This window comes from Delphinapterus leucas, chromosome 5 (assembly GCF_059928025.1).
Source record: "Delphinapterus leucas isolate spDelLeu-1000000601 "Yukka" chromosome 5, BTC_Dleu_Yukka2, whole genome shotgun sequence".
Classification (NCBI taxonomy): Eukaryota; Metazoa; Chordata; class Mammalia; order Artiodactyla; family Monodontidae; genus Delphinapterus; species Delphinapterus leucas.
The window spans coordinates 70,539,545-70,564,787 of NC_143133.1; the positions used below are offsets into that span (position 1 = coordinate 70,539,545).

At 40.0% G+C, this 25,243-nt stretch overlaps 2 protein-coding genes across 2 annotated transcripts in view; one reads left to right on the forward strand and one right to left on the reverse strand.

Annotated features, from left to right (window-relative positions):
• Window positions 1–22,817, forward strand: part of ATP10D (ATPase phospholipid transporting 10D (putative)) — a 78,249-nt gene extending 55,432 nt beyond the window's left edge. Inside the window, exons 16-22 of the mRNA XM_089911889.1 lie at window positions 1,071–1,147; window positions 2,140–2,265; window positions 4,972–5,172; window positions 9,883–9,963; window positions 11,149–11,253; window positions 15,102–15,289; window positions 19,080–22,817. Of these exons, the coding sequence (XP_089768015.1) occupies window positions 1,071–1,147; window positions 2,140–2,265; window positions 4,972–5,172; window positions 9,883–9,963; window positions 11,149–11,253; window positions 15,102–15,289; window positions 19,080–19,257 (956 nt within the window). The 3' untranslated portion in view covers window positions 19,258–22,817. The remainder of the gene's footprint in view (window positions 1–1,070; window positions 1,148–2,139; window positions 2,266–4,971; window positions 5,173–9,882; window positions 9,964–11,148; window positions 11,254–15,101; window positions 15,290–19,079) is intronic.
• Window positions 21,384–25,243, reverse strand: part of CORIN (corin, serine peptidase) — a 265,617-nt gene continuing 261,757 nt past the window's right edge. Inside the window, 1 exon segment of the mRNA XM_089911890.1 lies at window positions 21,384–22,785. Within this exon segment, the coding sequence (XP_089768016.1) occupies window positions 22,603–22,785 (183 nt within the window). The 3' untranslated portion in view covers window positions 21,384–22,602.

Below are 25,243 nucleotides of genomic sequence, written 5' to 3' on the forward strand. Positions count from 1 at the left end.
CTCTGTTTCCACCTGGATTATTTTCAGTCTCAGGTAGCATCTCCCCTCAGGGTGTTGGTACAGCTACTGAAAATTCCTACCTTTATATCTTATCCTATTAGCAACCTGAGAGAAAAGATAACACCTCTCCTCAAGTTGCTGGAATAAAGTATCAGGATTAGGGTGAAATTTTGTTCAGCTATCTTATTGAATGAGCATATAAATGAGTGAATTGTTCAAGCCCCTGGATCCATCTGTTCCTGAGGCTAGAGCCCTGGACATGTCAATTCTATCAATTCAGCTGAATCATGTGCCCGTCTCTGAACCAACCACTGAGGCCAGGGAACAGGCAATGGTAATTGTCCAGACCTGAGTCAGTTGCCCATCCCAAATCTGGTGGTTTGGGCTCAGAGACTCATGGACTCAGAGTTCCCAAGGAAAATCAGGATACTATTACCAGAAAACAAGTTAAGGTTGCTGGGCAGTTGGGAACAACAGATGTTCATTACCAGCAGGAATGTAATACCTCCTCTAAAGAAGCTTCCAATGTGTTGGGAAGACAAAGAAATCTATAGCAAGCTTAATACCATGCTAGATATGATAGAGATTCGTAGGGTGGTGCTTGGAGCCTAAGGAAGGGGCATTGAATCTAAAAGGAACATGACAAGGACTTCCCAGAGGAAGTGATCATCTAAGCTGGGCGCAAGAGCCCTTGAAATCCAGCAAGGTGGGGCAGGGGTGATGAGGACAGTGTTATAAGAATAGAGAAACAGCATGTGCAGGGCTGGAAGGAGTAGGGTATATCTGGAAAATTGAAAGTAGAATGAGTGACACATAGAGAAAGGGGAGGTCAGTCCAGGTAGGGGCTGTAGCATGAAGGATTTTAAGGTAGTGTTGAGTATGGAATTCTTCCTGATGGCAGTGGGATGCCACATTGCATTTGTGCTTAGCTAGCTTCCAGGCAACTTGGAGACATGGGATAAGCTTTGAAGGATTTGTTTGTTTGTTTGAGTGGCCACTGTTGATTTGCACAGTTGGCAGTTTTTCTTTGCTCCTCATATGTTTCTCACCTTTTCTTCTGTTTCACAAAGGTGACGGTGCCAATGATGTTAGCATGATACAAGTGGCAGACGTTGGGATTGGGATCTCAGGTCAAGAAGGCATGCAGGTGAGAGGATGTTGTGCACCCAAACACCACGAACTTGACCTGCCCATCCAAAGGCAGCATTCTCCATGGTCAAATCTCTGTGGTAGAGTGAGGCTGTCTGCGGCTAGCTCAGGAGTGGGTGGCAGGACATTTAGCCATTCGTTCACTGATTATTTACTGGGTGAGTATTATGGTAATTTCCCTGGGTAATTTTAGCTCTGTGGCCCACTTGTTCAGTTTAAAAATATATAACTTACCTAAGTCATAAGGATATATATTTTTAGCACTGCAATAGCTGTATGACTTTTGACACTGATGAGAGCTACTAAGGATTTGAATGAAATATCTAAAAATCCTAAAGAGACGGAGAGGGGGAGAGAAGATAGGAGAGAATGAGGGAAGTGGGATTGTCCTACTTTCATGTGTGCACATGTGTGTTGAATAGTGTTTTAGGCACAAAATTCAGATAGAAGCTTGTCCAAAAGACTGCTTGTCATGTATGGAGCAAGTGCTGTCAAAGGAAAGTGGGATGTGAGGCTTAGGGTTTCCCGAGAACGATAAATTACAACATCTCTATAAAAGATGAGAAATTCAAATACGTCCTTTACCTGCTACATTATACAGAGTCACATGAAGTCATGACTATATACTTTTAATATTCTCCTCATGGAGGAGAAGCAAATGCACGCTGTAATGCGCAGAGTTCTTGGTAAGGGAGCTGCTCTCTAGGGAAAGTACACTTGCTGAAATTACATCATGAACGGTGACCAGAGAGAAGTTTTGTTTCATTGGACCACATTGGAAAACTGAGTGGTGACTCCAGGTAACCCGTTAAGGCTCTGTATTCATGGGTTTTTGTTTGTTTAAAGGTGTTTTTTTTGTTTTTTTCCGGTCTTAGGTTTAAACCGCATATTTGACCAGTCTGAGCCTGCTGGCGGTTAGGCTGCCATGCTGCGTCTGTTCTAACATGTTCCATAGCTCAGGGTGACGTTCTCTCCCCGTTGCCTCTGCAGGCTGTGATGGCCAGTGACTTTGCCATTTCCCAGTTTAAACATCTCAGCAAGCTACTCCTTGTCCACGGGCACTGGTGTTATACCCGACTTTCCAACATGATTCTCTATTTTTTCTACAAGAACGTGGTATGTAGCTCCAGAAAATTCGCCCCCCTCCCTTCTCCCTTCCACTCCAGCTTGTGTAAGGGGTGAAGAGGAAGGGCCCGATGCTAAGCTCACTTTGCTTGTTGATGTTTGGGAAGCAGCCAGGAGCACTTCTGCTGTCTTACCAGGAATAATCTGGGAATGTGCTGTGTTTCAGCTGCTGAGAGCAGATTGCTAGGCTTGTCCATCTGCTAGCATTTTCTATTCCCTATGCATTTAAATTCAATTAAGCCCTGTCTGATTCGTTTAGAATCCAGCTTTTGACCTTCCATAAAAAGGTTGTGACAAGCAGAATTATGAAATGTTTAATGCTTTCTGTCAGTAGAGAATGAAAAGGTTTTCTTCAATTTTACAGGAGATATAAAAACTATATATGTATATATGCTGTCCCCAGACGGATGTCCCATGTGGTATATTGAAGACACAGATACAGATGAAAACCCAGTATAGTGCTTTAGGCTGTAGCTGGCTAGCACTCCCAGATGAAGAATTCTTTGACAAGCCTGTGAAATGTGTTTGTGCTTGGTAGCTATTGGATGGTCAAGGGACTTAATTTTTGACTATGTAATTCATAGAAGGGCAGAATTTGCGTAGTAGGATTCCTGGCTTCGAATCTTCAGCAAACCATTTAAATTTCAGTTTTCTCTTTCATAAACCCATGTGGACCTTAGATTGCTTCACCTAAATCCCTTCTAGGAGGGGTGATTATGTAAATATGTCATGATTTTCAGACCACATTTATTCTTGGTCTTTAAAGTGCGTATGTAGCAAGTTAGTAGTAAACAGAAATTTACATCACTCTGTTGAAATGCCGTCTTTAGGAAAAAGATGACTTTAATGAGTCATTTTTAGGATATCCCAAATACGTAATTTAGATCGGTGCGTGCATGTGTGTCTGTCGGTCAGTCAGCAGGAGCATTTTTTTTTCCTATAGCAAGATGAACTTTTCAGGAAGCTTTCAGTACTTTCCTAATTGGAATTAGCACATTCAATCAAAGTTTAAGAAAGCGTTGATACTGTATGAAAATATTTGAAATGTATAATATCTCTGTCAGTGTGATTCTGGGGAAAGCTGTGATTTGTAACTTAAAATTCTAGGACTTAGTGGTCAATGACTTTTAGAGGGGAGCCCATCTCCCAGGTTTTTACAATACCTTTGCATTTTTCTACCTTCTCTTCTATTATGATGCAGTCCACTGCATCCTCTCCCCCTTCCTTTTAACTCCATATTTCTAACTAATAGTAGAAAGAGACTAGGACATTATGATAAAACAAATGTCTAACTGTTGTTAAGTATTTAAAATTTTGTCTCATGGAAAAAAAAAAAAAGATACCACATGCAGTTGGAGAGAGGGGGTGTTTATTAGTAGAGAGAACATCACCAGGGAGCAAGGACCCTGGGGCCGTTCTGCTCCGTAAACCTTGATGGCCGTTCACACTGAAATCCTCCTGACTTGTTTCTGCCTCTTTCTTGCCTAGCCAAACAACAAATGGTCTGTAAACTATGGAGAACAGGGCTAGTATCAGAAGCCATTCGAATAGCTTAGCTTTCTGAGACTACGGTTCTTGCATCTTGGGCAATTTTTGAGATAGTGATAAGGACTATGGATTCATTCCCCAGAATAGTGCCCCAAACCGCATATACCTAAAACCTGTACATTTTCAGGAGTGAGGCATAATGCATATCCATGCACCCTAGACTAAGAAACTCTATTCTAAGGATTGTGGTCCCCGTCCTGAGGTGTTTCAGTGTATCTATGGTGCCAACAATAATATCTTAATTAATTAAAATCGATAAAAAGGCATTTTTCGGGTCATGAGCAGTTGCTAACTGGATCTTGATACTAAGACCTGATGTCGTATAATTCTCATTTTCCAGACATAGAAACCAAAATTCATAGAGGTTATTAAAATGACCTAAAGTCATATAGTCAATAGGAAGTTTCCCTAGGACTTGAAACAAGACCCCCTAATTCTAAGCCCAGTGACCTTTCCTGTGGCCTGCCTTGCTTCAGGGCACAGAGCTTTTGCTATCATGGACTTACTCTGTCTGAGACAAAATAAGAAACTATGTATGTGCCTGGCCTCTAGCATGACCACCTGTCCTGGTTTTCCTGGGACTGTCCTAGTTTTTATAGTAAGAGTACCATGTCCTGGGAAATTCCTCAGTCCCAAGCAAACTGGGATGGTTGGCCACTCAACCGACACCATCACATTTCACCAGGAAAAAATAATTGTGAACCCAGAAAGCAAGAGAATGAACACTTGCTGTATGGCTGCCACATACCAGGCACAGGGCTAGATTCTCTTCATCTGGAGCTAGAACATCTGCATTTGAATACTGACTCTGCCACGTGTTAGCCAGGTAACTTTGGGCAAGTTCCTTAGCCTCTCCGTGCCTTACTTTCCTCATCTGTAAAATGGGAACAACAGTAATTCCCAAGTTGTTACTAAAATTAAATGTATTCTCTTTAAAGCTCTTAGAACAGTGCCAGCACCACATAGTAAATGGTCTGTGTGTGTGTGTTTTAATTTACCCAAAAAAGCTGCAAGGTAAGTTGTGATCTTCCATTCTGTGAGGAAAGGAGGGGCTGAGATCACACGGCTCAGAACAGCAGCGTGTGGCGTGTGCGGTCCTAGCACGCATTGCTGACTCTAAGACGCAAATGTTCCTCTTTGTGTCCCTAGGCCTATGTGAACCTCCTTTTCTGGTACCAGTTCTTTTGTGGGTTTTCAGGAACATCCATGACTGACTACTGGGTCTTGATCTTCTTCAACCTCCTTTTCACATCCGCCCCTCCCGTCATTTACGGTGTCCTGGAGAAAGATGTGTCTGCAGAGACCCTCATGCGACTGCCTGAGCTTTATAGGAACGGCCAGAAGACAGAGGTGGGTGTATGGCAGAAACGCACAGAGACCGATACGTAGCTGCTGTCAAAGCTGCTCAGCTCCAGTGTTGTCGGGTATTGAAAACTATTTGAGTCATCTGTTTGTTTCCAAAGATCTCTACTAACACAGCAGCTATGAAGTCAGTCGCTTCTGAGATGAACACAAATAAAACTGTGAAAGATCTTAGGTATTTATAAGCAGAAATCCAGTCCTCAGACCTTACAACTAATAATATCTAATATTTACTAGACCCCACAGTGCTGCCTTTTGTGCACAGTACTAAATGTCCCCAGTCCCATTTATCTTCACAAAGCACTTTGAGAGAGGACTTGGTATTGTTCCCATTCTAAGAGAAAGAATCTGAACTGCAGGGGGGCTGAATAATTTTTCCAAAAACCTCACAGCTAAAAAATGGCAGAGCTAGGATGGGAACCCTTATTGGTCTGGTTCTAAAGCCAAACTTAACTTCTTCAGGTTCTGCTGTCACGCAGAATAGTGCTGTGAACTTAACGGTTCCCTCTCCCTAAACGCATGTCACACCTCCCCTTAACTCAGTCCTGTCCATCCACCTCTGATATGTCCCTTATGTCTCATTTCCTCTTATCTATAGTACTGTAGTTGCCGATTAATTGGGCTAGCTGTCTTAAAAGCTTTTTTTTTCTAATTTGTCTTTTACAAAATTAATAACCAGCATTGAGATGGTCTTATGAACATTTATGTAATGCCTCTTACATGCCAGGCACTGTTATAAGTCCTTAACTTACATAAATCTACTTCTCAAAATGATCCTGCAGGGTACATGCTACCGTTATCCACACTAGATGAGGAAAGTCAGGCACAGGGAGGTACTTTAAGTAATCTGCCTGGGTCACCAAGCTCATGGGTGGTACAGGTAAACCCCGGTTCCCGACCCCCTGCTGTGCTGCAGAAAGAACACTGATGCTATCTTTGGTCCTTGGGTGCACCCCACACCCCCACCCCTTCACTGTTTAATGGCCAGAAATCCAAAGTGCTCTCCTAAGGACATTGCCAGGATCACAGAGACTGAGGTGGACCAGCAACCTGTAGACACGTATAAGCAGACAAAGCTGAGGGGTCAGTCTGGTCAGATACTCTAGCCTCGAGAAAAGGACTCTGTTAGTCAGGACTCTTTCCGTTGCAAGTGACAGAAAACCAGCTCAAATTGGCTTAATGAAAAATGGAAATATATTGGCTCTCATAGCTGCAAAATCCAGGAGTAATGGTAGACAAACAGCATTAGTCTTAAAGCAACTGTCAATGTGCTGGTTACAACTCCTTGGCCCAGCTTGAGTCCCATGCCTTTGCCTGTGCTTATCATTGTGGCTAGAAAGATCATTTTCTCATTGACTAGGCCTGGGCCATAGATCATTCCTGAGGACAGAGCTGAACCCTATGGACAGGATTGGGAAGGAGGGTTTCCTGTAAAAGGACTGGAGAGACGAAAATGAGACCCATCATGAGAAATCCATGGGTCGGACTTTACTGGCCTCACTGTTGTGAAGACACTGACCCAGAGCAGCACGTGTTAGAAATGATGGGTGATGTTTAGCCTGAGTTTAAATTCTGGTTCAGTGGTATGTGACCTTGGTAAGGTATTTAACTTGCCTGTACTCCGGTTTCTTTACTTTATGGAGATGGTGTGAGGATTAAGTAAGATTGCGCTGTCAATATTGTTATTTTTACCCCACCCCCAACTCCAGACTTAACCAAAAATTCGAGGAAATTCTGAATTTAAAATGATGCATTGGGCTTCCCTGGTGGCGCAGTGGTGGAGAGTCCGCCTGCCGATGCAGGGGACGCGGGTTCGTGCCCCGGTCCGGGAAGATCCCACATGCCGCAGAGCAGCTGGACCTATGAGCCATGGTCGCTGAGCCTGCGCATCCGGAGCCTGTGCTCCGCAATGGGAGAGGCCACAACAGTGAGATGCCCGCGTACTGCAAAAAAAAAAAGATGCATTTATTTTCATCAATCCAATTTTATTATGGGTTGAACTTCCTTTTGAGACTGGAGGGTAATTTAATGTCCTTAGGCTCATGGAGCAGCATGGAGGAGAAGTCAACTTCCAGGGAGGAAGAAATCCTTACAATCCTTTAATATCATCCAACCCATTCAGATCAAAGAACCACATGAGGTTTTCCTAAAAAAGTCCAATCTGACTTAAAGCTCAAGGCCAGGGGTGCAGGAATATGTGGTTGATATTAATGAAGATTGTCCTGTACCCTAGGTCTGAGTTAAATTCCAAGTCCATTGGGGAAAGAGGGGTAAGAACAGACCTTTAACGTTTTCATAGCTTGGTGTTTTAAAAGCCCATTTGTTCAGCTTGAAGACTGTAATTGGTCTTGACCCTTGGAAGAGTTGAGGTCATTGTTTCCTGCTGTTGAACGCTGCTGTCAAGCCTTTGCACACACTGTTCTGTTAAGCTGGCCAGTTTTATAATACGTGGTAAAGCAGGCAGAGTCCCAGCATGTGGCTGTTGATAAAAGGTAATTAATTTCATTGACGTTACCTTCCGGAAGAGTTGTCCTTCCTTTGAACTTGGCCTCCAAACAAGTTCTATTTTATGCTTGGGCCATTTCCTGTCTTTGGTGTCATGAAATATACTTCCCAGGGTTATAGCATCTCTCTCCTTGAAAGGAGATGAGTCTGGAAGGCTGCAGCCAGAAACGTCCCTTTCAAGAAGCAATCGTCTATTACCCATCTCTCATCACCCACACAGCCTTCTTTCCTGGCTTTGACTTCATGTCCAGATTTTCCCTCTCAGTTTCCAGGAGATCCCATGAGTTACTCCCTTCAGCCCTTCATTTATCCATGACCCTTCTCTACCCCTAATTCCCCTTGCTCACATTACTGTGGAGAAAGTGTGCTTGTTAACCTTTTGGCTCTAGGTTTTTTGAGCAACCTCTGTTCCCCCAGAAGCATGAAGCTATATTTTAACTTATCCTGAAATTGTTCTCTCTTGTCCAGTGACATTTTGGTTGTCCCTTTGACTTTGCCACATTTTCTTCCACCATTTGATTGTGCTTCTGCTTAGAGTTTATGGACACTTGGATGAAGAAAGGCAGGTAGAAGATTCCATCATTTCCCATGACAAAATTGTAAAAGAAGCTACAGGGAAAAGTGGACTGGAAATGATGAATCTTCATTGCTTTGATTTTACAGAGGACAAAGAGATAAAAAAGAAAAAAAAAGATGTAGAACTTCTAAGTGTAATCTCTTGAAGGACAGAAGAATTTATATGGAGATGTTGTATATTCATAAAGCTTTAGGAGACAATTCCACATTTTCAAGAAAATTTCAGTTTCTTTTTGCATTTGAAAGGAAATAAGGCTATAAACACGTTAAGAAAAGGGAAGACTAGCTCAGGGATATGATACATGTGTTGTCATTTTTGTTCATGGCAGACGTCACTAATACACTGTAGCACTCCATCCTTCCTGCTGGGTCTGAATGGAGCCTCAGAATCCTTTTGCACACACATTACTGTTTGATCAGAATTATCTTTTATTCGAAAACCTGTTTTCAGTCACTTGACTGGTATCTCTACTTGATCTTTCTCTGTTTCTACAAGCTTTTGGTAGGAAGCAGTTTAGCACATGAGAAGTTATATAAGAATAGTTTATTAATCCAACAAATATTTGAGTACCTGCTATGTACCGGGCACTGTTTTAATCACTTGAATAAGAGAGCCCAGGTCCCACTTTATGAAGCTTGCATTCTGTTGAGAGAAACATAAAATCATTAGGTAAACGAATAAGATTATTTCTGATGGTGATGAGAGACTTCTAAGGATGCCATGGTAGTAAATGATTAAGTGGGCATGACTTTTAGACTGGTCTGGGGTCTGTACCTCTATGAGGAAGTGATATTTGAGCTGGGATATGAATAGTGAGGAACTGGTCGTGTGGGAGGTCCAGGAAGAATTTCTGGCAGAGATGACAGCACAGGTGAAGCCCTGAGGAAAGAAGGGATTGGCGTACTTGAGAAATAGGGTGAAGTCTGTGTGTTGGGGGGATGGTGAATGACAGTAAGAACAGGTGGGTGGCCCTGGGGAGCAGGGGCTTCCATGAGCAGACCATGCAGGACCTCCTAGACTATGGGAAGGAACTTAGATTGTATGGGAAATGCAGTGGAAGTCATTGGAGGAATAGGAGGGGGGTCACTTTGATTAATTAGGGAGATGGCATGACCTGATTTACATTTTTTAAAACCATCTGGCTGCTGTGGGAAGATTGGATTAGGGCTAAGAGAGGAAGCAAAGAGGCCAGTTAGATGGCTCTCCCATCATTCATAGAGAGCAGATGGTGAATTGGAATGAAGGGAGTAATGGAAATAAAGGTGGATGGATTGGAGAAGTTTTTGAAACAGTGTTTTCTGATCAATGGGAAATGGAAAATTAGTACTACTATCCTTATTTGAGGTAGGTTTAAGATTGACCCAATGATAAAAGCAATACGAGTTGAAGAAGAGTTCTTTCAGGGTTTTTTTTCCCCCGTGAACTCATCTCATTCAATCACCACCCCCTCATTCTTCCACTACTACTTACAAATCCCACCTGTTTTGTGAATGAGAGAATGAAGGAATAGAGTTTTCTCTCAGAGAAGCAAAAACAAGTACTGGCTTGTGTTGTTCCTTGATCTTGCTTGACTGTTACTAATCTTACTCCCTCCCCAATATCTGTTTCATTTTCAGGCACACTTACCACTCACCTTCTGGATCACCTTGTTGGATGCCTTTTATCAAAGCCTGGTCTGCTTCTTTGTGCCTTACTATGTAAGTCCTCGTTCACTCAAAGGATTTGTTGTTAATCAATGGTACTTCTTTGTACTCTGTCACCAGTATCAGCATATAGAATGGGTATATTGGGGTAGTTTGCTCATATAATCAAGTTGATTATTTACTGACTAAATTATAACACTCCTCCCAAATATGTTAGGTAACGGGTTAAATTTGGAGAGAAGTGCTTAGCTGAGTCCTCTTGCGTCTCTTTTCTAGCCCTGTACTGCTTGATAGTTTTCATCAATGACTTTAAAGTTGAAAGCCTGGCTTATAATTAAATGAGTCAGAATCAGAGAGGCAAAGTCAGAATATGAAAGCTGTTATTAGTGAGTGCTGGGCTAATTCTACCAGGATGACATTCAGAGTATTAAATTTAAGTAAGCTCCCCAAAACTAAAAGAAAAAAAAAATTGTTACACAGGTAAAGAATGGAAGAAATGTGACTAAGCAGAGAATGTGTAAATGAATTTAGAAATTTAGGCCAACACAAAGCAGCACCCCTCCCTGGAAGAAAACACTAATATGATCGTGGATGGTTAACAAAAGTTCAGTAATAAAAAGGGAAAAGGTAATAGTCTCTAAGTTAACAATTTTCATTTTTTATTCCAATAAAATTACTTGAATTTACCCAGCTAGAATATTCTAGGTATACTGCATTTCAAGAGGTATATAGATAAGGCAATCTGAAGTGTATTTAGAAGAGAATGACTAGAATTGTAAAAGATCAGAAAATTGTGTCATTTGCGGAATCCTTTAAGGACTTTGAAGACATATGCGTATGAGAGGGGTGGATGCTTACTTAACCGAGGTATAAACTCAGGTTAGCCATAGTACCTGCTTCAAAGATTTTCAGCTCTGTTAAGTGGAACATATTTGATCTTTCTCTATACCTCAAAGAGTTGGAAGTATAAGTAAAAGGATCAGGGAAAATGAATTATGATTCAGAATAAAGAGGAATTCCAACCAAAAAGTTCAAAATTCAGATGGCCTGTCTGGGAGAGAGTCAGTCTCTTCTTCTAAAAATGTTCAAGTTTATCCTAAATGATCAGTTACCGGGAACACTGAAGAAAGGGACTCAGTCCTCACTTGGGTCGTGGAATAGAGCGATGAAAGTGATGATACTGTGCCACTGAGGGTACACAACTCTCCAAGATCACCAACTTTTATTCTCTCTTTGTAGACCTACCAGGGCTCAGACATTGACATCTTTACATTTGGAAACCCCCTGAACACAGCTGCTCTGTTCATCGTTCTCCTCCATCTGGTCATTGAAAGCAAGAGTTTGGTGAGTAGTTTTCCTGCCTCTGAAGTGGCCTGAAACTCATTGGGGGAATTGTCTTCATGCCTACAAGACAAGTGGTCATAAGAAGAGTAATGACTCCAAGGAGTAAGGGTGATCCACGACCACTCTTGTGGATCGTTGAGTGCCGTTATGCTGAGGTTAATGTGCAGCCAGGGAGAGTGGAGAACACGTGCCTGGTCCCCTTGGTGGTATCCACGGTGTGGATGGTTAGTGGAGGTGAGTCAGGCTGGAGAAACAATTACACTTCTACGGACAGCATCCTTCAAGACCAAGCTGTTGCCTTTCAACTAAAAGGAAAACAGGTGTAATGCCGTAATCCTGGTATACTGACTTTTGTAAGTGATGATCGGATGCTTTTCTCATAATAGAAAAAAAAAATTTTTCTCCCTCTAGAATTTTTACCATTCATTTCATTTACAACTAGGTCTTTTTGAACTTAGTTGACAGCTTAATGATAAAGTTAAGTCTTTTCATGACAATGATTGCACGGGGGCTTCCCTGGTGGCGCAGTGGTTGGGAGTCCGCCTGCCAATGCAGGGGACACGGGTTCGTGCCCCGGTCCGGGAAGATCCCACATGCCGCGGAGCGGCTGGGCCCGTGAGCCGTGGCTGCTGAGCCTGCGCGTCCGGAGCCTGTGCTCCGCAATGGGAGAGACCACAGCAGTGAGAGGCCCTCGTACTGCAAAAAAAAAAAAAAAAAAAAAAAATGATTGCAGGGTATCTCTACAACAAAGCTAAAATGAAGGATTCAGATAAAGAGAGCTTTACTTTAAACCTTTTTCTGCAGGTGAAGAACATCTCACCCATGTCTGGCAAGTAAACTGCCTTAGCACAGACCATATCTTCTGATGGGAGCATTCCTAGTCCACTTTCAGATCCCTGTACTCTACCCAGGTCAAATGTTATTTTAGGTTTCAGCAAAAAGTGCTGCTTCTCCCAAGAGCCCTTCCCTAACCATCCATTTTTTCACACCATCCTCTTGTTTTTATTCATAGTCCTAATAATAACTTATAATTCTTCATTTAATTATGTGATTATACTATTTGTGTTTCTCTTCTACATTAGACTATAATCTCTTTGAGGACAGGGTTCATGTTTATTTTGTTCACCACTGTATACCAGTATCTAGGACAAGACTGGCACACAGTTCGTGCTCAAAAAATATTTGAATGAATGAATGAGTGATTAAATGACTAACCGGTGTTTGGGGTATATGTAACATGTTGGTGGTGATGCATTTCAAACAGGAAATAGCTGAATTAGGTTATAGGGCTTTTTTGGTTTTTTTTGCGGTACGCGGGCCTCTCACCATTGCGGCCTCTCCCGTTGCGGAGCACAGGCTCCGGACGCGCAGGCTCAGTGGCCATGGCTCACGGGCCCAGCCGCTCCGCGGCATGTGGGATCTTCCCGGACCGGGGCACGAACCCGTGTCCCCTGCATCGGCAGGTGGACTCTCAACCACTGCGCCACCAGGGAAGCCCTGAATGAGGTTATAGTTTTAAATGCTATACAAAGTTATAGATTGAGATTATTTATAATTTAAGTAGGGCTGAATATTTTTGACATCACCTGCTTTGCCTATAACCTGCTATAACCAGACCTTACAAGCCTAAAGTGTTGTAAAAGGTTAATATCTGCAAATACGAGATGGGAAGAGTAAAGAGAATTCTAGAACTAAAATATTTGGGGTTGTTTGAATATCTATTGGATTTCATTTTTAAGCAATTATGTAGGTACTTTTGCTACCGCCTAAGGAAGTGTCTGAAGTTCTGACACTGGTTAGTGTTCCAGAGGCTCTAACATGTCAAGCGTCAGTTTGGGTTCAGTGGTTATGAGCAGCAGCAGTCTATTTTGACTAACCTGAGCAAATGGAAAAGTTATTCAAAATATATTGAAAATCACGGTAAAACAAGCAAACAAAAAAACATCCCGATGATCCAGAGTGGCTCCAGAGATCAGGGAACAGAAACCAATGGACAGGCTTACCAGGCTGGTACTCTGGTCTGAATCGGCCCCAGTCATTTTCTCTCTGCTCTTGCCTCATTCATTGTGCTCCAGGTTCAGTCCCTGGTGATAGAATTCTGTTTCCTTAGCTCCAGCCATAGGCTTTGGCGAGAGGAGGAATATTCTACCAAGACTGTGCATAGCACTGGGTGTCTTCACTAAGAGAAGGGGAGTGAAAGCTAGGTGCCGAGAACAGTGACTACTCTATAAAGGATGCATCATTAAAGAATCGTTTCCCACACCAGGGAAGGCTAAAGCTCATGGCCTCTGAAGGTCTGTTGTCAGTAAGAGTCAGTCATTCTGAGAATATGAATTGGGTTCCTTCACATTTTTGCGCACCATCCCTTTGCTACCTCTCCCACCTCCCTGTCAGTTTTTACCCAGCGTCCCTTGACTTTCACTGCATCCATTTATTTAAACGAGTCAACTCCATCAAGTCACATCTCACTTGCCAAAAGTGCTTCTTAAAGGAAAAAAAATTCAGGGCTCAGTGGGAAGCAAGAGCATTTGAGGAAAAAAAAAAAAATCGGGCCAACATTTTCTGAGCATTTTGTGTATCTTTATAAAACATGAGCAGCCTTTGTGACTCCTGTGAAGCTATCTACCCTGGAGAAATACTTTGCAAGGTTAAGAGGAAAATGGAGAATATTGGGTCTTGTTTGAGAATTATAGCCCTAGAGAATGAAAATGATTAACAAAAGCAGTCTTCCCCCAAAAGAGTAATACAGACCACCATTGTATACACAGTGAGTTTAGGTGGGCTGTACACTGCACTAAATAACACTGACTACTGTACAACATGAAGGTGATTCTCTCATACTTCAGATTATGTCAAAGAAGAATTCTGTTTGGAGCTGTTACTTTTTCTCGCGATAACTGTTGCTCATTTCCCTTTGTAACAAAGACAGATCAGACCCCAGACTCATCACTGTTATGACAGGCAATGCTGATATTACATTTAAGGTAGTGATCTGCTTTTCTTTGTAAATAAACTTACTTAATTAGATAGCCAGTTTACAGAAAAATTAAAAAAAATAATAATGCAAGCTCTATGTAGATATGAAGGTGGATAGGTTATAGTGTGATATACAGAGATTTATTTCTTGCTCATGTAAAGTTACTAAGGTTCCAGACAGCTCTAGAGAAATTATCCTCTGAGAGGTGGCTCAGTGACCCAAGCTGTGTCTCGTAGCTGTACCACCTGGAATTATCCCCAAGAAGAACTTCTTGGTCAAACGTGGAAGGAAAGGAGACAGTATGGAGAATTGCACACCAGCTCTTCCACGCTTCTAACCAGAAAGTTTTGCACATCCCTTCCATTCACGTTTCATCAGTCAAAGCAAGACATGTGGCCATGCTTAATTTCAAGGGGGTGGGGAAATGCAATCCTCCCAAGTGCTTATTAGAGGAAGAGAATGAGAATATTGGTGAGCAACAGTAATGTCTACCACCTACTTAAATGGATAAAGTTTGAGGTTCACTGGATTAAGCTATTATCTTAAAGAAGAAGTAGACCAGTAAGTGACTATATGGAAAAATAAGGAGAAAATCCTAACACCTCATGGTGCATGGACAATACAAAGTAAACTAGGCACCAGAGTTACTTTTTGGTATTTGACATAGTTTTATAGAACTTAAACACTGGTATGAGCGATTCACAAAAGGTGCTCTTGCCTTCTCGCTTCAATATTTTGTGTTTTGTTCACTAAGGTTTGTTACACCATTCACCCACTGCTTGGAATGTGATGTCTCTTCAACAGAGCAGATTTTGCCAGGCTGCAAAGTTATCAGAGCGTGTTCATCTCCTCTGCTTTTCTTATCTTGCAGACTTGGATCCACATGCTGGTCATCGTTGGGAGCATCTTGTCTTATTTTTTCTTCGCCTTGGTTTTTGGAGCCATGTGTGTAACTTGCAACCCACCATCCAACCCCTATTGGATTATGCAGGAGCACGTGCTGGACCCAGTGTTCTACTTAGTTTGTGTTCTCACAACCTGTGTTGCTCTCCTGCCCAGGTATGGTGTTTGCTTTATCATCAAGAGAGTAAGTGAAGTCATAGGCTTAGAATTCATCAAGCGACTGCTGAGAATAGACAGTAGACCATCCTGTTTAGCAGTGGAAAAGTCAGTCTGTACTAGTTAAAGTATTGGTTTTAACTCTTTTGCCGGGGAACAGAAGTGGCTTAAGCAAATGAAAAAATTTATTTCTCTCTCAAGGAAAATCCTAGTCTGGTTGATAGTCCACAGGGATAGGGCAGCTTTGCTTCACAAAGGTATTCGAGGACCTAGATCCTTTCCTTTCCTCTTTTTCTTCTGCCGTCTCCCAAGGGCGTTGCCCTCATCTGCGTGATTAAAGATGACTCACCACCAGCACATCCAGGCCCTGGGTCCCTGCATCCCTGCATCTCCGCCTGCAGGAGGGAGAAAGAGAAGATGGAAGGCATGCAGCTTTCCATCTTTCTTCTTTTTTATTCTTTTTTGTATTGTCATGACCCAGATGTGGTACACATCATTGGTCATATCCCATTAACTAGAACCTGGGTGTGTAGACTCTGAGTGGCTAAAATCTGGGGGCTTCTAAAACGAAGAATGGGTACTGAGGGACACGTATCTCTGCTACGATTGATAAACACTGAAAACTTACCTCCCTTCTCTGACTTCGGTTTCTTTCCCATTTTAGTTTAACTTGATTTCTCATATCGTATGGGATGGAAATGGCTAAGAAGTATGCATGGGTTTCTAATCTATAGATTTCTTGAACTCTTTAGAGTTCTGCCCCTTTATAGTTTTATAAAATCTATCTGTTTAGCTGAAAACACTATAGCAAATAGCTGTTCTACCTTTTTAAACACGATATGAACGTCAAATGGTGATTCAATATTATTCTCTAACAGGGTTGACAAATTGGCTCACAGGCCAAATCTGACCCACTGCCTGTTTTTGTAAAGTTTTATTGGAACATAGACATACTCACTAATTTAAATATTGGCTATGGCTGCTTTTGCACTACAACAGCAGAGCTGAACTGTTCCAACAGAGACTATTTGGCTCACAAAACCTGAGATTTTACTGTCTGGTCCATTGGACAAAAGTTTGCCAACCCTAGTCTGTAACACAATCATAAGGCACAATGGGCACAAATCCTTAGTTGCTGAAAGACATCCATTCTAGAAATGCATAAGAAAAACCCACCTGAGTCATTCTGTGGTGGTTACAGTTGTATACTTAATATCACTGGTAAACTGAGATGGTTCTGTAGTGTTCACTGTTATTACCAGCTTTCAGATTAAAAACTGACAAGATCAACTTTTAGAATTTATGAAGAAACAATTACTTTTAAGTTATAGCCTGAAATTTTTCTTCAAGAGCATTAATGGTACAATTTTATCTAATATTGTTGTGGCGAGCTGAAAAAACTGACCCCTAAAATACATCTGTGTCCTAATCCCTGGAACCTGGTGAATGTTTTATTTATTTAGCGAAAAAAGGAATTTGCAGATGTGATTAAGGATCTTGAGATGGGGAGATTATCTGGCTGGGCCCAAAATGCCCTCACAAGTGTCTTTATCAGAGAGAGGCAGGGTGAGATTTGACACTGACAGAAAAGGAGAAAGCACTTTGACCATGGTAGCAGAGATCTCTTGGTCACAAGCCAAGGAATGCCTGCAGCCACCACAAGCCAGAAGGAGCAAGGAATGAGTTCTCCCCTAGAGCCTCCAGGGGGAGCATGGCCTTTCCAACACCTTGATTTTGTTTCCGTGAAACTGATTTCAGAATTCTTGGCCTTCAGAACTGTGAGAGAATAAGGTTCTGTTATTCCAAGCCAGCACATTTATGGTAATTTGTTACAGCAGCTATAGGAAACTAATACAGACTTTGGTATCAGAAAGGTGGGTGCTGCTGTAACAAATACCTAAAAGTGTGAAATAGACTTTGAAATTAGATAACGGGCAGAGCCTGGAAGAATTTTGAGGCACATAATAGAAACATACTAGACTCCCTTAAACAGACTGTCAATAGAAGTATGGACATTACAGTGTCTGCTGGTGAAAATTCAGAAGCAAGGAGGAAGCATGGGCAGAGAGAGCCATATCATCTTGGAAAACACGTAAATGATCATAAATAGAATGTTGCTAGAAATATGAACATTAAAGGCACTGCTGGTGAGGTCTCAGAAGGAAAGGAGAAACATGTTATTGGAAATTGGAGGAAAGGGGATCTTTGCAATATAGTGGCAAAAAACTTAGCTGAATTGTGTTCTACTGTTACGTGGAAAGCAGAATTTTTAAGTGATGAACTTGGATGTTTAGCTGAGGAGTTTTCTAAGCAAATTTTTGAAGGTTTGGTCTGGTTTCTTCTTGCTGCTTACAGGAAAATGTGAGAGAAAAGAGACTGAGGGAAGTACTATTAAGCCCAAAGGAACTAGATTTAGAAAATTCTCAGCCTATCCAGATTTCAAATTTGCTAAAATTAGGAGATTGGCTGTTGGGAGTATGCTCTGGAGAGAAGGCCCAGAGTGTGGCTGGACAGCCTTTGCTAGTGCTTGAAGAGATTAGGTATGTGACTCATGGATCCTCTTAGCCATCTCAGCAGTCACCAAGGAAGGAGATGGGATATACAGGAAAGATCTGTGGAGGACCCTCTTATCTAATGGTGTAAATACCCATGACATACATTGGAGACTCACAAGGTTTTTGTGAATGCTATAGCAGCATACATACTGTCAGCTTGGACTGAAAGGGACAAGTTTGTGGTAATTTGCTGCAATAGCCATAGGAAACTAATAGCTAGCATTTAAAAAAATACTCACTGTGTGCCAATGCTTGGCCTGCTTTATATGTATTATCTCATTTAACTTAACATTAAGGCTGTAGCGCTATTGGTATCTCTACTTTTACAGTTTTTATTTTTTATTTATTTGACAATCAGGAACTCACTATTTTCTCAGTGTTTCACAAATACTAATTTAATATTGTTATATTTTCAATTTTGTAATTCACTTATCCTCCCCCTTTACCTCAAGAAGGGTCATCAGACCCTTCTACTTTTTCTAATTGGTGAGTACTTTTTGTGTCGCATAATGCATATGAGGTGAATGTAATTCTGTGATGCTTTTTGTAACCTAGGTTTATATACAGAGTTCTTCAGGGATCCCTGTTCCCATCTCCAATTCTGAGGGCGAAACACTTAGACAGACTGCCTGCAGAGGACAGGACTGAAGCTCTCAAGAAGTGAAAAGGGGCTGGAAAGATGGATCAGTTGACATCTAAGTATTCTGACCACTCCACTGTTAAGTCAGAGAGAATACCCATTTCTGACCCTTCTGCTGTCTTTGCAGTGATGTCAGCAACTTCTTGTGCTGTTGAGCAAGGGAATTTGTGAAACTGCTTTAGACTCAGACTACTCTGAAAATAAGGCCTCAGGGATGGCTGGACCCTCAAAGGATTAAAAGAGCAGAATACCCTCCTTGGAGTTGCAAGTAGTCCTTCAAGTTTGGAAGAGGGCCTTTGAAGAGGTTCCTCTACCAAACCAGCATGACTTGGATTTTTCCTTAAGGGACAAGAACATTTTACTGGGCTTGGAAAAGCCAATGTGATGACCTTTACTGTATGTTTGTAGACATTTGTAAAGGAGGTTAGAGTTTGACCTGAACAGAGTTTAGAGAAGTGAAATATTTAATTCAGAATCAAATGCTTTTAGGAAATTTTTGGATTTTGTAAAAGCATTTTAATTGTTCTAGACATGCAAATATTTTCAAGGGAATTCATTTGAGACATATATTTATTTTACTATCTGCTCATTTCAGTGTTCTCCTGAGGTGGAAGGCTTCACTGGTAAGGGGCAGCAGGGATGCCAGAGTTCCATGGAGATGTGTTCTTCTCTCTGCTTCCTGTCAACAGAAGACTTTTTATGAGGTATACCTCTGTGCAGATGTTTTCAATTGGGAAACAGAGGCCATAGGTAAGGAATACAAAATCAGCTGAGTCTAGGGGCCCTTTGTCAATTTCCCATATTCTAAAACTGACGATAGCCTAATCAAAATGAGATGATCAATTTCAGAACAGTCTTAGGGAGATCATTTGAGGGTTTATAGTCTTTACAATACCCTACAACTTTTCTGCTTTTGCAACCTCTAAAAATGAGATATTATGGAACTGACACTAATACAGGTGGTTCTCAGGAGGATTCCATGAGGTTCTTAGATTTGTTTTTTAATACATTTTAGGACAAGAATGTCTATATAAAGTTAATTGCTGTTGCAAATCATGTATGCTGGTTTTAGTTGGAACAAAGAAACTAGTTTCTACCAAAACTGTCAGGTATTATTTTAAGATTGTATATTCTTGTTGAGTTCTTTTAAAAGTCTATATCTGTCCATCTGAAAATTGTCAGCCACCCAGAATTTCCTTCATGAAATTTCCATGCTAATGTTCCATGTCTATATGAAGCTCTTCTTAATGACTATTCAAGTATTATGCTCAGGGCTTAATCTTCTACCTGCTACCTACTGTCCTGGTCTGACATTTTTTGTAGCCTTCTGATGTTATTGCAAGTGGTCTTTTATACAGACTGATTTCTAGAATATTCAAAATCCCATATGGCTAATGGAGGTAGCTTTCTTCTTTCTTAAGATTTTTAAAAAATAAACTGTTTAATAAATAACATATACAAAAAGCTGTCATTGCTCCTATACATACTCACCAAATCCAACAGTAATTGGTACCAGAGCTTAGAAGGAAAATCCCAAAGCACACCTTTTACCAGAATACTGTTTTGACCTTTTCTTACATGGAAAAGTCAGTGATCCTCATAGCAGCTGGCATTCATTCCTTGAGATCATCATCTTCCGATAAATAAAAATTAAGAGATATATTCACTTGCAAATAAAAGATTAGAATCTAAGGATAAAAAGACTGAGTCCAAAAGACTAAGAGAAAAGGTCAATCTCCAGGATGTAAAGTATCTGTACACATGAGTAGAGGAAAGTCTTGAGTCTTCATGTTATGGGTCTACAATCTCTTATCCACAATTCCACAGTCTCAAGAACTCTGAAAACTGAAAAAGTTTTCATAAATTAGGCACAAATTCAATGTGTTAAACAGATGTAAGGCTATTTATTTATTTAATGTAATTATTCATATATTTTGCTATGAAAATATTAGTAGATTTTATACTGGGTGCTAAACGTTGTAATATTATGCTTTTTAAATTTTTTAAAATTCTGGATTCTGAAACATTTCTGGCCCTCAGGCAAAAGAGATTTGGGATCTGTATGAAGCCTTTAAAGGGTCTTATCTACAGTAACTCTTTTACACAAAGTTACCCAAGCTGATGTGGTCTGTTGCATTTCGGTATTCAGTGTATTTCACCAAATTTGGGGGAGCCCAAATCTGCTCCTAGTAGCCAAAAAAAAAAAAAAAAAAACAGTATATATGTGAGATACAATTTTACCCATAAAGATTTATAAAAAGAATTGGATCAGATTCCCAAAATGTGCTCTAGACATGAAAGATCCTTGCCTTCTTATCAGGGCTGAACTTTTCCTTGGACCCTCAATGGGTTATTGGAGACTGCTAGCAACCTCTCATTTCAGACTAATCAAAGAGCCATCTTCCATCTAAAATAAGAGAGTATGTTCCTGGGGGAGTGAGATATAAGACAAGAAAATTTTGATTGGTGGGAAACTGGGTGCCAACTATAATAGTGGGAGGCACCGTTTTCTGGGGCTTGCTCCATGTTTTATATCCATAAAAAGAAAAGATTATACCATTTTATTTGTATTAAGAGTTACTTAAAGTAAGTACAATATATTTCACTGAACATAAGTTGAGCATATGTTGTTACATTACGTACCTATAAGTATAACAAAACTGACATATGTTCCTAAACTTTCATACAGTTGCGACCACAATTCGGTTGCCGGATTTTACATTCTCAATAGGTTTATATAAACTACAGAACAAGAGATGAATAATGTGGAAAGTGTCAAGACAACTTTTCGAATGTCACCTACGCACACATATAGAAAAGAGTACAAAAAAGACACATATAAAATTGCAGGTAGTCTCTGGGGAATGCTGAGGCAGCCCAGGTTGCTGGTGGAGGGAATCCTACTTGTTCAAAAGGCATTTGGATGTTGCAAAATGGATGCCTGACTAATTTAAGTAGGTGCATGTGAAGATTTGTGTTTTGAAGTTTTTTGCGGGGAAAAAATACTGTAACCACTAATTACTTCAAAATTGATGTGTGTAAAGTGGCCTAGTGCTTAAAAGCATCTTTAAATTTTTGTTTTAATTATCAATGGGAAGAAATGGCAACACCAGAAATTAAACGTCTTTCAAGGACAATTACAAAATGTTTTTCTCCGTGCAAAGTTTTACTGTGCTTTCAGATACATTTCTGTGACTTTACTGGTATGGACAAACACAAGAAAACTGGAAAATACTTAATTAGGGGTGGGGTGCAATTTTCTTTTGAAAAGATTGCATCTCTCTACTCTAAAGCAAATCCTCCTATAGCAAAGTTTAATCTCAACTTCATTGTCACATAGGCAGAATGAAATATTTCCCACAGGTATTTTCCTAGTTGTCGAAATCTCAATTGGCTAAGTGATACACAGTGAACAAACCCCAGCTCTAGGAAGGTTCTTTGGAGACTTTCTGTAAAATTACAATCTTGATTTAACTTCAGAATGGGCAGTCCAAGCATGTCAAGTGCTAATATTGATGTCAAAAGAGCTTTGTGCTCAATGTGATTTGCTATTTCAGCTACCTAAATGGATGCTCTGTCTTTCATAAGTTCTCAGCATTATGCAAACTTTAGAAGAGTAATAGTAAATACCTTAAGCATGTAAATTATCTTGGCTTTTAATAAATCAAAAGCAAGTCTCTGATGTTAATATTGTAATTTGCTATTATGCTCTTGTGCTTGAGAAACAAAAGCTGGCAAAGATTAGTCATCCTGGATCTCAATGTCCTTTTTGTGACTGGACAAAAGGGAACTTTCTCTAACCTGTTACACTCTTCTCTTTCCAGAGTTGATCATTTCATGTTATAGTTAAGGTTAGGCCTGCCCGGCAAAAGAACAAACTCTGTTTTGCTCTGGGTTTTAAAAGATTTTCATTCAACTTGATGCAAAAGAAAAATAGAATTAAAAAAAAAAAAGCTGCATAAAATTAGACCAAGACAAACATGAACATTTGCAGTGCACTGTGGAGCGTTACTGTCCATGAACGTGCTTCCACACAGCTCTCTGCAGGAAGTCCTCCACTATCGAGAAGGCTATTTGCTCTGAGTGTCGCTGGTAAAAGTCTCTGATCATCTTTGGAATTAGTTTAGGAAAAAGGCGTGGATGTATATTTGTCTTTCAATCCATTTGACAAAGTATGTCACGTTGCTATAAACTCCAGGTCCCAGGACTTTGGAAAAGCAGACAGAGCCCCATGAAGTTAAGCCAAATAATGTCCACTGTCCTCCAGGCCGCTCACAGACCAGAGGCCCACCACTGTCACCCTGTAATGAAGAGCAGTGGACGTTAGTCACTGGTATGTCAGAGACCTCACGGTGTCCATGCTATCCTGAGGGTAAAATAAAGCCAAACCCAGTTTAACCAATATCCTGAAAAATTTCAGCAAAGCTCTCATTGTCAACCTGAGAGCTTTCCACTACATAAACAGAACTTTCAAATGAACATTTTAAATCTTGATCTTTAAAAGAATAGAAATGACTTGGGAAAGGACTATATTCTTTTTTTCCAGGAAATCAGAGGACTTCTTGTCATTTCCTGCACTTAATGAAAATATCAAACTTTTTAATTTAGCGTATCAGAACTGAGTCTCTCATAATTGATTTCATTCTTTAATTTTGATCCATTTTATAAATGTAGAACATACCCAAAATGGAACATTCAAGGATAGTTTTCCCACAAAAAGTGCTAGAAAAATACTCTAAAATAATTCATTACTTTCAAGATTCTTGCTATGTGAATGAATGTATTAAGTAAGACCGTTTACTGTATTTAATAGAAAAAAATTAGCATGCTTAAACAGAAAATACCACATAAGAATTAATTATAGTAAAACATTATTTATAACCTACATTTTATTTCACATGCATAGTAGTGGTTTTCTTTCTTGATATTTAAGTTTAGGTGTTGCAGGTGAGTTTTACTGTTTTTTCGTCCACATATAATTAACAGAAAAACACTATGGCTTTAAAAATGCTAATGTTTGCTACATCTGAAAAGATGAGAATGAGAGATGTATTCCGCATGGCCTCAAAAGAGAAGGATTGATACCCTAGAAAATAAGTAAGTATGTGGACTCATGACAGAAATTTACAAATACTCCTTGCCCTGCAAGAATTTCAAACTTGTAAGTACATCTATGGTCCTCCTACTTTGTAATGTCGGGGAATAGTAGAAATCATGTTTATTGATGCTCTTCTAAACACTTTCCCTGTATTCATTTAATCCTCATGAAATCCCTACAGGTTAATAATAATAATTTACATGTTATTCCTTATATAATTATTTAAATATATAATAATAATTATAACTTATATCTACTTTGGAGATGATAAAACTGAAGCACAGTTTTATAACTTGTTCATTAGCAGAGCAACGAGTTAAACCCAGGCAGTCTGGTACATGACTCCAACTTTATAACTACTAGGTTATCTTGTTTCTTAGAAATGCTACTGAACACAACTTCTATTAAAACAAAATTGACTTTGATTGTGCTGTATGCTTTTGTAGAAGTGGTGATCTGGTTTTTTTTAATTGAAGTTTAGTTGACTTAGAATATTGTGTTAGTTTCAGGTGTACAGCAAAGTGATTCAGTTACATATTTCTTCAGATTATTTTCCATTATAGGTTAATACAAGATATTGAATATAGTTCCCTGCACTATACAGTAAATCCTTGTTGCTTATCTACTTTATGTATTGTAGTTTGTTAGTGCCATACTCCTAATTTATCCCTTCCCCCCTCCCTTTCCCCTTTGGTAACTATAAGTTTGTTTACTATGTCTGTGAGTCTATTTTATATGTAGATCCATTTGTATTATTTTTTAGATTTCACATGTAAGTGATATCATATAATATTTGTTTTTCTTGGACTTCACTAAGTATACTATTCTCTAGGTCCATCCATGTTGCTGCAAATGGAATTCTTTCTTTCTTTTTTTGGCTGAGTAATATTCCATTGTACCACATCTTCTTAAGCCAATCAGGTGTTGGTGGGCACTTGGGTTGTTTCTATGTCTTAGTTATTGTAAATAGTGCTGCTATGAACAATGGGGTGCATATATCTTTTCGAATTAGGGTTTTCATCTTTTCCAGATAATATGCCCAGGAGAGGGATTGCTGGATCATATGGTAACTATATTTTTAGTTTCTTAAGGAAGCTCTGTATTCTTTTCTATACTGGCTACACCAATTTACATTCCCACCAACAGTGTAGAAGGGTTCCCTTTTCTCCACACCCTCTCCAGCATTTATTATTTGCAGACTTTTTGATGATAGCCAGTCTGACCAGTGTGAGGTGATACATCATTATGGTTTTGATTTGTACTTCCCTAATAATTAGTGGTGTTAAGCACCTTCTCATGTGCCTGTTGACCATCTATATGTCGTTTTTGGAGAAATGTCTATTTAGGTTTTCTGCCCATTGGGTTGTTTTTTCAATATTGAATTGTATGAGCTGTTTGTATATTTTGGATATTAACCCCTTGTCAGTCACATCATTTGCAAATATTTCCTCCCATTCTGTATGTTGTCTTTTTGTTTTGTTGATGGTTTCCTTTGATGTGCAAAAGCTTTAGGTTTGATTAGGTCCCATTTGTTTATTTTTGCTTTTATTTCTTTTGCCTTGGGAGACTGATCTAAGAAAATCTTGCTACAATTTATGGCAGAGAATGTTTTGCCTATGTAATCTTCTACAAGTTTCATGGTATGTCTTACATTTAGTTCT